This window comes from Myotis lucifugus, unplaced genomic scaffold (genome assembly GCF_000147115.1).
Source record: "Myotis lucifugus unplaced genomic scaffold, Myoluc2.0 scaffold_378, whole genome shotgun sequence".
Lineage (NCBI taxonomy): Eukaryota > Metazoa > Chordata > Mammalia > Chiroptera > Vespertilionidae > Myotis > Myotis lucifugus.
The window spans coordinates 419,742-433,581 of record NW_005871426.1 but is presented as its reverse complement, the minus strand read 5'-3'; the positions used below and the strand labels follow the sequence as shown (position 1 = coordinate 433,581).

General features: G+C 42.6%; 2 protein-coding genes across 2 annotated transcripts in view; one reads left to right on the top strand and one right to left on the bottom strand.

Moving 5' to 3' along the window:
- The window catches only part of ARMC2 (armadillo repeat containing 2), an 85,541-nt gene extending 79,745 nt beyond the window's left edge, over window positions 1–5,796 (top strand). The window contains 1 exon segment of the mRNA XM_023765137.1: window positions 5,512–5,796. Within this exon segment, the coding sequence (XP_023620905.1) occupies window positions 5,512–5,669 (158 nt within the window). The 3' untranslated portion in view covers window positions 5,670–5,796.
- Window positions 5,797–6,706: 910 nt separating this feature from the next.
- SESN1 (sestrin 1) overlaps window positions 6,707–13,840 on the bottom strand; it is a 115,871-nt gene continuing 108,737 nt past the window's right edge. Inside the window, exon 10 of the mRNA XM_023765132.1 lies at window positions 6,707–7,622. Coding sequence (XP_023620900.1) covers window positions 7,617–7,622 — 6 coding nt within the window. The 3' untranslated portion in view covers window positions 6,707–7,616. The remainder of the gene's footprint in view (window positions 7,623–13,840) is intronic.

The window sequence follows — 13,840 nt, the reverse complement described above, 5'->3', positions numbered from 1 at the left end:
TTCGCAGAGCTGCTGGATGAGAAACGAGCCGACCTGTAGAAAGAGCCTGATACAGAGCCTGACAGGGGGCAAGCCCTCGAAACGTGGTCGTGAAGCGCTTTGTAAATCCTGAGTGTTGTAACGACGTGGGGTTAAACAGGAACTTAGCACTAGAAGGTGTGCTACCTTCCAGATAAATATAATGTTGTGCGTTTGAGAGTAAGGATAGACAAGAGGGATTTAAATCCCTGAGGTTTGCCATCTGCTCTGTGAACCCTATGCTTTCGCCCTGTGGCCCGGAGCAACTTGCCTTCACTCAGGTCTTGTGGCAGAGCAGTGGGATCCGCTGCGGAATTTAAGAAAAACACACTTATCCTGGCCCCATCCCCCGGAACTCTGATTCGGGAGCTCTGGGGTGAGGTCCATAACCTGTTTGTAACAAGGTTCACAGGTGAGTCTGCTATGCGGCCGGGTTGAGAAGAACCTGTGCCCTGGTTAATGAGTTAAAGGGAAGGGGGCACCGAGGAGGAAGCCAGGAAGCCAGCAGGGTGCCAAAGCCTGCCAGAGGGCCCCTGGGAGGTGCCCTAGGAGGATCCAGAGTCCCCAGGCCCCTCTGTGGCAGGCACCATCGCCCTGCCCTGCAGGAGGCCCAGCTCACTCTGTCTCTGCTGCAGCGGGAAAGGCCCTTTCTCCCCCTGCCCTCCCGGCTCCTGCCGATTCAGGGCTTCAACTACCTTACTGTTCTCAGCGAGCGCGACTGCGGTTGCCCTGCTGTGGGAGCATCCTCTGTCTCCCATCTGGGGAGAAGGTGTGATTGGGTGCGAGAGTCGCTCTCTAGGCCGTAGGGCTGCGTGCCTTAGGCAGCGGCTGCCTCCGCCACAGGCTCTCTGTGGCTTCCTTTGGCACCTAAGTCTGGGCAGTCAGCCATAACTAATGGGGATGAGGGACCATGGGCACAAGGATGCTTAGAAGGGGGCGTGGGCATGGCGGGCTTTTCAGCAGGGCAGCACACCCAGCAGGCCCGGGGGCAGCGGGCCTACCACGCCCCACCCTCAGCCTCCCCTTAGAGCAGCGGTTCTCAACCTGTGGGCCTCGACCCCTCTGGTGGTCGAACGACCCTTTCACAGGGGTCGCCTAAGACCATCCTGCATATCAGATATTTACATTACGATTCATAACAGTAGCAACATTACAGTTATGAAGTAGCAACGAAAATTATTGTATGGTTGGGTCACAACATGAGGAACTGTATTTAAAGGGCCAGAAGGTGGAGAACCACTGCCTTAGAGCCTCGTCGGCCTCCGCATGTGCTTCCCCAGTCCCAGCACCTTTAAGGTGCACATGCCTGACCTGCCTTGCCAGGCCCTTCTCAGAGAGCTTTTCAAGCCCCCTGTCTAATCGTCGGAAATCTGTACTCATATAGCCGTTAATCTTGAGCTGTGTGACTTCTCCTGTGCTATTGTTTTGTGTCTTTTATCTTATTTCCCCACTCCAACTGGGCCAGTTTAGGGAAAGGATATTGCCTCATACGCAGTAGGTTCTTGGTAAATGCTTGTGGATTGACTCACGTGAGTGGTGCCTTTGTTTTAATAGTGCTGGATACTCTCAAAAGCGTGTTCATTCTAACCTCAGAGGATCTCTCTGAGGTCATCAGCTCGGCGACAGGAGAGGAAAGGAGGTCTAAGAGGGTTAAGTGACTTGCCTAGGGTCAGAGTGTAGCAAAGCCAGGACTTCCCACCAGAAGACAAGCATCTGGCCCTGTGCTTTTCTGCTGTTCCAGGGCATGGTACCCCCCTTACCCTGCCGTGGAAGGGGCTGTGGCATGGCTCATAAAAGGAAACACGGCCCATCAGGCAGCCGGACGCCAGCACAGCCTCAGGACTCCTCACGGGATCATGCCCTGAGGCCTGGCTTTTCTCTCCCCAGTGTGGACCCCAGACCCCTTACTTCTGACAGGGTGGTAGCTGTGTCTGGCCTGTTAGTTGGGTGGCAGCAAGTGAAATGCATATGAAGTCTAGAGTGTATTTGAATTTCAATTCTTTTACAAAGATAGCTAAAAAACAGGCCATTTTGAAAACAGGATGAGCTGTTAAATAACAGAGTCTTGTTGAAGTGTGAGCACTGTTTTTAGAAATAATGGCAAGGCAATTCATAAATTAATATGTTACCCAACTTTTTCTTGATGGGTACTGGGGGGAAAAAGGATAAAGTAATGGTCCACTACATGGTTGGGATGCCAGGATGTTGGCAGTCTTTTTGGAAAGTGTTTAAAAAGAATGTTGTCTAAAACCTCCTGAGGTATTACAATCACTTCTTATAAACTCATTAGCAGCGTGTTTACCTTCAAGTTTTAAGTGCTGGGACCTAGCACATTCCTCTACCAGGAGCTTCTCTCAGCGGAGATGGCAACCGGCCACCAGAGTGTGCAGGCTATCACTGTGCGTGTAAAACGCGCTGGGCTTTTATGTCCATTATGAGGTACATGGAACTTAGCAGCTAGGCTGCACGGCAAGGGGTGGAGTGGGGCCCAGCGTGCAAGTCAGAGAGTCCCATGGTCCAGCCAAAGAGCCAGCAGATGCTCCCGAACATGCGGGGACTGGGCCTTATAAGAACATAGGGCAATACCAGGGCCTTTAAGGAGCTACCTGGTGCTGAGCAGCAAGCTGAGAGCTCCTCATGATGCTGTGAGACATCAGTTATGGAGACTGTTACAGTGACCACTGACCACTGACCACTGATCCTCTCTAATACACTGCCGAAACACTCGTATTTGGAAGTGTGCTGGGCACACGGAGCGCTGAGGAGGGATTAGTTTTCTAAATCAGTGCTTTTCACACTGTGACCAGCATCTTGAACAAATGAAGTAGCAAAGAAGAAAATATCAGGATAGATAACACGCATAAGGATAAGTATTCGATTATAAGACATTTGTTTACTTGTAGAGAAATATGTGTACAGTTATAATGTAATATGTATTTCTTAAGTCATGGTAAAAAAAAAAGCTTAAAGATGATAAAATCTAAATTTTTCTTGCATTAGCCTCTGCCACTCTTTGTACTACAAGTTACACATTTTTATACCTAGTGTCATATGGCATTTAAAAAATGTATTGCATTCACTGTGTTTACTTTGAAATTTCAGCTTGCTTTTCTCTTACCTGTAGCTATTTGGCCACTTTTATTATCTTGTCTAACTCAGTTTAGAGTTAATAGGGTCCAAGTATAGATTAACTAATAATAGGCTGAGCCCCAAGAAAAGTAACATAGTCTTGATATTAGATATTTTTAAAAATATATTTTTATTGATTTTAGAGAGGAAGGGAGAAGGAAAGAGAAAGACAAACATCTATGATGAAAGAGAATCATTCATCGGCTGCCTCCTGCACACCCCACACTAGGGACCGGCTGCAACCCAGGCATGTGTGCCCTGACCGGGAATTGAACTGTGACCTCCTGGTACATAGGTCGACACTCAATCACTGAGCCATGCCAGCCGGGCTAGATATTTTTTCTAAAGCATCAAAATAGAGGTTTGCTAAAACCACCAACTCCAAACAAGGCCTGGGCAGAGGAAGGGACTGTGAGGGGCATGGGTAGCCCTCAGCCCTAAGCGTCTTAGGAAAGAAGGGCATAAACAAGAGAATTCATTTTTTAAAAAATATAGTTTTATTGATTTCAGAGAGGAAGAGAGAGGGAGAGAGATATGGAAACATCAATGATGAGAGAGAATCGTTGACTGGCTGCCTCCTGCACGCCCCCTACTGGAGATCGAGCCTGCAACCCCGGCATGTGCCCTTGACCAGAATTGAACCCGGGACCTTTCAGTCCACAGGCCGATGCTCTATCCACTGAGCCAAACTGGCGAGGGCAAGAGAATTCATTTCTAAATGCAAGTTTAGGGCTCAGAAAATCTGGAAGAGTGAGCAGGAGAAAGACCTGGAACTCTGAAACCACGGAGTCTCACAGACTCCGCTTGTGCAGAAGGAGCCCGATGGGAGGGCCGGTGAAGGCGTCACACACTGTCAGCGCCCTCCTCCCGAGGCCTGGCTGCTTTGTGGGTGGGGGCATCCAGATCTGCTCCCGGGGCGCCTTGCCGAAGTGTCTGCCCAGCACTTCTCTCAGAGCTGCCCACTGGGTGGAGAGGTGAGGAGGAGAGAGGAGGGGAATGCACATGCTGGAATCCAGACTCCCTTACCTTACGCTGGGTGGGACACCAATAGTGTCAAAGTACACAGAGTGTACAGAAATACTCAGTGCAGACAATCTGGGTACACAGTAATGAAGCAGTCTATAAAGGGATTTTAATTAGCCCCATGAGGAAAGTTTCCAAATTAATGTAAGTAGCCATATTTGTTGTCATTTTAGGACTTAGTGGTTACCATTTAAGAAGTCTACCTCCGCCACAGACCTGGCAAGTGGCAGAGCCCGTCTTCTGACCGGCAGGCCAGGGCATTTTCCTACAGTGCTCCACCTGGGGTGTGAGGCCCCTTATAAACAAGCGAAAACGCGGCGGCGGCGGGCCAGCCACAAGCCTTAGTGGCCATTTATCTCCCTACTTGGATAGATATACTTGAGATGTTTACAGAATTCAGGATGTCTTTGGAGTAAGAAGCTAATTAAAATTGTAATTTTGCATTTTTTTTTACAAGTGCTTTTCTGCATTATCCATGGACTCACTTGGAATTCTCATACTCGTTGGGATACTCAAATTCTCCCACTTTTCACTGTTATGGGTCAGAACATAGGGCCAGGTGGTTGTCTCTTTAAGGAAGTATGTCCAGGCTGCTTTGAAGACAGCAAATTTATTTTTTGTAAAGTTTTAAGTGTCAAACGCAACTGTGCTACTTTCCCAAAAGATTTCCTGACTCCTTTAATATCTGCCAACCACTGAAGTAATTAACTTTTTTAATGCACAGGTAAGGAAGTGGCCTATTAATACTTTGTTCTGAGCAATTGTGACCTGACTTTTGGATGGGGACTTATTTATACACATAGGAGATTAGTTGAAATAAAAGCTCAATGCAATTTAGAATTGTTTGAGAAGATTATTGTCCTTTTTTATTAAGAGACTAAAATATACTTATTGTAAAATATTTGTAAAGAACAGAGAGTAGTAACCAGTTTGGCTCAGTGGATAGAGCGTTGGCCTGCGGACTGAGGGGTCCCAGGTTCGATTCCGGTGAAGGGCATGTACCTTGGTTGCGGGCACACCCCCAGTAGGAGGTGTGCAGGAAGCAGCTAATCGATGTTTCCTTCTTATCGATCTTTCTAACTCTCTATCTCTCTCCCTTCCTCTCTGTAAAAAATCAATAAAATATATTTAAAAAAAAAAAAAGAACAGAGAGTAAAGAACTTCTCTAAGAAAAAGCCTGTCTAAACAAAATCAGAAAAAAAAGCCCTTTAACCCACAAATCCTAGCTGTGTCATGTTGGAATTAGGGATGACCCAGGATGAGTTGCCATCAAAAATTAAACTTTATTCAATAGGATTATATTTTCAAATAATTGCTGTAATTTTAACTTTTCCGATACAGACGAAGAACTAGCACTGGATGGCAGTTTTGACCAAGACCTAAAAAACTATCACAAACTTCATTGGGAAACAGAATTCAAGCCTGTGGCACAGCAGCTTCTAAACCGAATTCAGTCTCATCACACCTTCCTGGAACCCCTGCCTATTCCTTCTTTCTAACATGATGCAAATTAACACCGGAAACAGGAAGTCAGGTCGCCTTCATTCTTAAGAAGTGGTAACAAACATGAACATTTTTTTTTCAATATTAACAAATATTGAAAAATTTTCAGGTACTGATGTTAGTGAGTAGTTGAAGTATTTTAAAAGAAATAAGCATTTCTTCTTGTTAGGTATTATGAGAAAATGAATGTACATGTACTTTCTCCTATGAGAAATGTAAGATAAAAAAATATATACGCATGGTTTTTATAAGTAAATGACTTTTTCTTCTATTCTCTAGTCAATAATTTAGTTCTAGTCTTAAAATCCAGATTTCACAATTCTGAAATTCAGTAGTTAAATGAACCTTATGATGAAGACTATCCCATTTTTTTACATAGAAAGAATGGTGGTCAACACTATTCGGAATACATTACTACATAAGCATCTATATGAATTCTTATGTCATCCTATATAATAAAAGGCTAATATGCAAATCGACCGAACAACGGAATGACCGGTCGCTATGATGTGCACTGACCACCAGGGGGCAGACGCTCAATACAGGAGCTTCCCCCTGGTGGTCAGTGTGCTCCCACAGGGGAGCGCTGCTCAACGAGAAGCCGGGCTCACGGCTGGCGAGCTCAGCAGCAGTGGCGGGAGCCTCTCCTGTCTCCACGGCAGTTGGACATCCCCCGAGGGCTCCCAGACTGCAAGAAGGCACAGGCCGGACTGAGGGACACCCCCCCCCCCCCCGCCGGTGTTCGAATGTCATGCACTGGGCCTCTAGTCTAATAATAACTTTCTAATTAGACACCAGTATTTTTGTGGTTCTCATATTAAGAGAAGTAAGCAGAAAAATTAGGGAAGACCACTTTGGGCTGTCTACTCTTTTGTTTGTTTTTTAAATCTTTATTTTTGAGAGAATTACAGATGTCCTTTTTGGCCCCCATTGCCCCCACTCCACCCAGTTCTCACCCCACCCTAGGCCTTCACCAGCCTACTCTCTGTGTCCATAGGTAATGCATATATGCATATAAGTTCTTTGGTTAATCTTCCTGAACCCCCTCCTGCCTTCCCTCTGAGATTCGTCGGTCTGTTCCATGTTTCCAACACTTATTTTCTGTTTTGTTTTTAGCCATCCTAATGGGTATAAAGTAATATCATTGTGGTCTTGACTTGCATTTCTCTATGAATTACTGATGCTGAGTATCTTTTCATATGTTTGTTGACCATTTGTATATCATCTTTGGAAAAATGTTATGCAAACCCCCTGCCCATTTTATAATCAGGTTTGTTTTGTTGTTGTTGAGTTGAAGGTGTTCTTTATAAATCCTGGATATTAACTCCTTACCAAATATATGATTTGCAAATATTTTCTCCCATTACATATGTTGCCTTTTCACTTTGTTGATTGTGCCCTTTGATGCACAGAAGTTTTTAAGTTTGATGTAGTTTCATTTGTCAATTTTTTTCTTTTGCCTTTGCTTTGGTGTTGTGTTATATCTGAGAAATCACTGCCGAATCCAATGTTCCAAAGCTTTTCCCCTTATGTTTTCTTCTAGACATTTTATAGTTTTAGTGCTTATATTGAGGTCTTTAACCCATTTTAATTAAATCTTGTATATGGTGTAAGGTAAAGGTCTAACTTCATTCTTTTGCACGTGAATATCCAGTTTTCCCAGCACAGTTCGTTAAAGAGGCTGTCCTTTCCTCAGTGAATGGTCCTGGAACTCATGTCAAAGATTATATGATCATACAATGAGGGTTTATTTCTGGGCTTTCTGTTCCATTCCATTGGTCTATATGTCGGTCTTTATGCTGGTACCACATTGTTTTGATTACTGTAGCTTTGTAATATGTTTTGAAATAGGACATGTGCAATCTCCAACCTTGTTCTTCTTCAAAATTGTTTTGACTGTTTGGGTTCTTTGAGACTTCATATGAATTTTAAGATGGATTTTTCTATTTCTGCAAAAAAAAGGCATTTTTTAGAGATTGCATTGAATCTATATATTGTTTTAGGGCAGTATTGACATCTTAACAATATAAAGTCTTTCAATCCATGAACAACAGGATGTCTTTCCATTTATTCGTGTCTTCTTTAATTTCTTATAGCAGTGTTTCATTGTTTTCAAGGTACAACTCTTTCAACTCCTTGGTTAACTTTATTCCTAAGTATTCATTATTTTTGATGCTATTGTAAATGGAATTGTTTTCTCTATTTCCTTTTCAGATTGTTCATTTTTAGTGTATAGAAATGCAACTTATATTTGCATGTTGCTTTTATATTATTAAATTTGATTGGATTTATTAGTTCTAACAGGTTTTTTGTGTATAGAATCTTTAGGGTTTTCTACATATAAGATCATGTTATCTGTAAACAGAGATAATTTTACTTTTCCTTTCCACTTTGGATGCCTTTTCTTTTTCTTGCGTAATTGCTCTGGCTGGGACTTTCAGTACTATGTTGTATAGGAGTGGTGAAAGTAGGCATCCTTGTCTTGTTTCTTAGAGGAAAAGCTTTCAGTCTTTCATCAAGTATGATATTAGCTGTGGGCTTTTCATGTATAGCCTGTATTACATTGAGGTAGCTTTCATCTACTCCTGATTTGCTGAGTGTGTGTTTAATCATGAAAGGGTGTTTAATTGTATCAAATGCTTTTTACGTATCAATTGAGATGATCATGTTTTTTCCCCCTTCATTCTTTAATGTGGTGTATTACATTGACCAATTTTTGTACTTTGAAACATATTTACACTCCAGGAATATCCCGCATAATCCTTTTAATGTGCTATTGAATTTTCTTTGCTAGTATTTTGTTAGATTTTTGCATCAATATTCATCAGGAACATTGGTCTGTAGTTTTCATTTCTTGCAGTGGTGTTCTCTCTTCGCTTTTTGGGAAGAGTGTGAGGAGGATTGGTGTTAATTCTCTTTTAAATGTTTGGTAGAATTCTCCAGTGAAACCATCTCAGCCTGGGCTTCGTCAGGTTTTAAATTACTGATTCAATCTTGAGTGTCTCCGTTATCCAATTTGTTGGTATACAATTATTTATAGGATTCTCTTATAAATCCTTTGTTTTCTTGTTACATTGGTTAAATGTCCCCTTCTTCATTTCTGATTTTACTTATTTTAGTCTTCTTTTTATTTTATATTTTTATAAGCAATATTTATTTTTAAAATGTATTTTTCAAATACAGTTGACATATAATATTAGTTTCAGGTTTACAACATAGTGATTAGATATAAGTGATTAGATATTTATATACCTTACAAAGTGATCACCCTGGTAAGTCTAGTACCCATCTGACAGCATACATAGTTATTACAAAACTAGAGGCCCAGTGCACAAATTCGTGCATGGGTGGGGTTCGGCTGGCCTGCCCTGATTGGGCCAATCGGGCCAGGACAGGTAGGGGGAGGGGCCGCAGGTGGTTGGCAGGCCGGCCCCATCCTCTGGTTAAACCTCCAGTCGAACTCCTAGATGAGGGGACAATTTGCATATCAGCCTTTTATTACATAGGATTAATGACTATATTCCCTATAATGTACTTTTCATTCCTGTGACTATTTTAATAACTGGCAATTTGTGCTTCCCTTTTAGCTTTTCACCCATTCCCCAACACCCCTCTCAGCTGACAACTACCAATTTGTTCTCTGTATTCTCTAGGATATGAGTTTGTTTCTGTTTTGTTTGTTCATTTATTTTGTTATTTTTAGATTTCACATATAAGTGAAATCATATGGTATTTGTCTTTGTCTAACTTATTTCACTTATCATAATACCCTCTAGTTCTATTTATGTTCTTGCAAATGTTAAGATTTCATTCTTTTTTATAGCTGAGTGATATCCCATTGTATATGTACCACATCTTCTTTATCCATGGGCACTTAGGATGCTTCCATATATCTTGGTTATTGTAAATAATGCTGCAATGAACATAGGGATGCATATATCTTTTTGAATTAGTGTTTTAGATTTCTTCAGATAAATGCCCAGAAGTGGAATTGCTGAGTCATAATGATAGTTATATTTTTAATTTTTTTGAGGATAGTCTATACTGTTTTCCATAGTGGCTGCACCAATTTACAATCCCACCAACAGTTGCATGAGGGTTCTCTATTTTCCACGTCCTTGCCAACACTTGTTGATTTATTGCTGATAGCCATTCTGACAGTTGTGAGGTGATATCTCATTGTGGTTTTAATTTGCATTTCCCTGATTATTGATGTAGAACATGTTTTCATATGCCTATTGGCCATTTGTCCTCTTTGGGAAAAAAATGTCTATTCAGTTATTCTGTGCATTTTAATTTATTTTATTACTAGAGGCGCGGTGCACAGATTCGTGCACATTGAAAGGAAATTAATTAGAAGGTGGCTGGTGGGGTGGGACTGGGCAAGATGGGCCGGACACGCCCTGGAGCTAACCTCCCACCATCCCTCCTTAGCCGGCCGCACCTGGGGTGGTGCCAGGGCTCGAAGGGCATCTGCAGAGTGGGGTCCCTCCAGTAGGTGGGGTCCCTCGGCCTGGCCTGTGGGGATCAGGCTGAAACCAGCAGTCTGACATTCCCCAAGGGATCCTGGAGTGGGAGAGGGCACTCTGCAAAGTTGCTATCACTCAGCAGCTCTTGTGTTGAGCATCTGCCCCCTGGTGGTCATTGTGCGTCATAGCTACCGGCTGATTGGCTGGTTGCTTAGGCTTTTATATATAGACTAGAGGCCTGGTGCACAAAAATTTGTGCACTCAGGGAGGGGGGGGGTCCCTCAGCCCGGCCTGTGCCCTCTCGCAGTCTGGGACCCCTCAGGGGATGACCACCTGCTGGCTTAGGCCTGCTCCCCGGGGGATTGGGCCTAAGATGGCAATCAGACATCCTTCTGGCAGCCCGGCAGCCCTCGGGGGATGTCCACTTGCCAGCGGGGAGCAGGCCTAAACTGCAGTCGGACATCCTTAGCGCTGCTGAGGAGGCAGGAGAGGCTCCCACCACCACCGCTGTACTGGCAGCCATCAGCCTGGCTTGTGGCTGAGCAGAGCTCCTCCCATGTGAGAGCGACCTGACCACCAGAGGGCAGCTCCTGCATTGAGAGTCTGTCCCCTGGTGGTCAGTGTGTGTCATAGTGACCAGTCATTCCCAGTCTTTTTGCTGTTAGGGTCAGTTTGCATATTACCTTTTATTATATAGGATAGAGGCCTGGTGCATGGGTGGGGGCCGGCTGGTTTGCCCTGAAGGGTGTCCCGGATCAGGGTGGGGGTCCCACTTGGGTGCCTGGCCAGCCTGGATGGGGGGTGATGGCTGTTTGCAGCTGGTCACACCCCCTTCAGGGTCGGGGTCCCCACTGGGGTGCCTGGCCAGTCTAGGTGAGGGGCTGAGGGCCGTTTTCAGGCTGGTGGGTGACTGAAGCTCCCAACCTCTCCTTTTTTTCTTTTTTTCTTTTTTAATTCTGGAATTTATTTACTGTCTATGGCTGTCACTGGAGCTGAGAGCCGGCTTTAGCTCTGAGGCTCGGCTCCAGCTCTGAGACCTCGGCTGCTGAAAGCAGGTATCTGGTTTGTTTAGCTTCTATAATTGAAACACTGTTGCAACTCCAGCTCTGAGGCCTGGCTGGCTGAATGCAGGTTTCTGGGGTTTGTTTAGCTTCTATAATTGCAACATTGTTTCTTAGAGTGCAGCTCAGAGGCCGGCAATGGCAGGCGGGGAACCTTGGCTTCCTCCTTCACTGGAGCAAGCAAGCCTCCTGTTCGCTTCAGCTGCCTGGCTGCCGGCCGCCATCTTGGTTGGCAGTTAATTTGCATATCTCGCTGATTAGCCAATGGGAAGGGTAGCAAAGTTACGGTTAATTACCATGTTTCTCTATTATTAGATAGGATTATTATTTATGTTTTTATTGACTTTAGAGGGATAGAAACATCGATGATGTTAGCTATGGATTTGTCATGTATGGCCTTTATTATGTTGAGATATATTCACTCTATCCCCCAATTTGCTGAGAGTGCTTATCATAACTGGATATTGGATTTTGTCAAATGCTTTTTCTACATCTATTGATATGATCATATGGTTTTTATCCTTCATATTGTTTATGTGTTGTATCACATTAATTGATTTGTGAAAATTATAGGTCAATATCCTTCATGAACATAGATGCAAAAATCCTCAATAGACATATGAAAATATGTTCAACATCACTAATCAGGGAAATTATTTCTAGTTTCATATCATTGTGATGAGAGAAGTTGCTTGATATGATTACAATTTTCTTAAATTTATTGAGACTTGTTTGGTCTAAAATGTAGTCTATCCTGAAAAAATGTTCCATGTGCACATCAAAAGAATGTATATTCTGCTTGTGGGTGAAATCCTCTAAAAATATTAACTCCATCTGGTCTAAGGTGTCACTTAAGGTCACTATTTCCTTGTTGATTTTCTGTCTGTCTGACTTATCCATTGATGTCAATAGGGTGTTAAAGTTCCCTTACTATTACTGTTGTACTCTCGATCTTTCCCTTTATGTCCATCAGCACAGGGTGGGCAAATGTTGGTTTGCAGTTATGAGTATGCAAAACAGTTTATTTTTGTATTATTTATTATTATATTATTTTCCATATGAACAAGTGTAAACCTACTTTTGTCCCACCCTGTATTTGCTTCATGAATTTAAGTATTCCTACATTGAATCCATAGATGTTTACAAGAGTTATAGTCTCTTATTGGATTGACCCCTTTATGAGTATGAAATACCCTTCTTTGTCTTTTGTTACAGTCTTTTTTTTTTTTTAAGTCTATTTTGTCTGATAAAGTATTGCTACCTCAACTCCTTCCCTCCTCCCATTTTTTTAAAAATATATTTTATTGATTTTTTACAGAGAGGAAGGGAGAGAGATAGAGAGTTAGAAACATCGATGAGAGAGAAACATCGATCAGCCGCCTCCTGTACATGCCCTTGACCGGAATCAAACCCGGGACCCTTCAGTCCGCAGGCTGACACTCCATCCACTGAGCCAAACCGGTTTCGGCCCTCCTCCCATTTTCATTGCAATATCTTTTTCCATTTTTTACTTTCAATCTGTGTGTCCTTTTATCTGAAGTAGGTCTCTTGTAGGCAGCATATGTTTGAGCCATTTTATCCATTTAGCCACCCCTATGTCTTTTGATAGAAACATTTGAACCATTTATATTTAAAGCAATCATTGCCATTTTATTGTTTTCTGATTGTTTTTTGTAGTTCTTCTCTGTACCTTTCTTATTCTCCTGCTCTATTCGCCTATAAGTTGATGACTTTCTATAATGGTACTTGGATTCCTTTTATTTTTTGTGTATTTCTTATAGATTTTTGGTTTGTGGTTTTCATGTGCTTCATACATACCAATAGCAATCTGTTTTCATTGATGATCGCTTAAGTTTGAACACATTCTAAAATCAGTACAATTTTTACTCCATGTTTGTTTTGGTCATTATTTTTTACTTCTTTTTTGTGTGTATTCCTTAATTTATTTTTATAATTACACATGATCTTGTTATTTTTGCCTTTTAACATTTGTAGTAGCTTTATAGTTAGTTGATTGATCCACGCTTTTATTTGTTTGCCTTTGTCAGTGAAATTTTTCTTTTCTTTTTTCTATATTTTAAAATCTTTTCTTTGTAAAGTCCCTTCAACATTTCTGTAGTACTGGCTTAGTGGTGATGAATTCTTTGTTTTTTCTTGTCTGGGAAACCTTTTCTGTCTCCTTCATTTCTAAATGATAGCCTTGCTGGGTAGAGTAGGCCCTTGCTTTTCATCACTGAATATTTTGTGCCAATCCCTTCTGGTTTGTAAAGTTTCTGTTGAGAAATCAGCTGACAAGTCTTATGGGAGCTCCCTGGTAGGTATCTAATTGCTTTTCTTTTGCTGCTTTTAAGATTGCCTTTTTGCCTTTAACCTTTGGCAGTTTAAATACACATACAGTTTCTTGGTGTAGACTTCTTTGGATTCATCTTGTTTGAGATGACTCTGTGCACTTCCTGGGCTTTATCTTTTTCCAATCAAGATGTCAAAGTAGGTAAAACTCTGTGTAGCCCACTATCCTTCTCTGATGCAATCTCCCCTAGTTTCCACAGCCAGATGTTATGGGGACTCCTCTTCCTGGTACTGATGCCTCAGATTGGGAAGCCTGGTATGGGACTGGGGCCCTTTGATTCTCAGGCA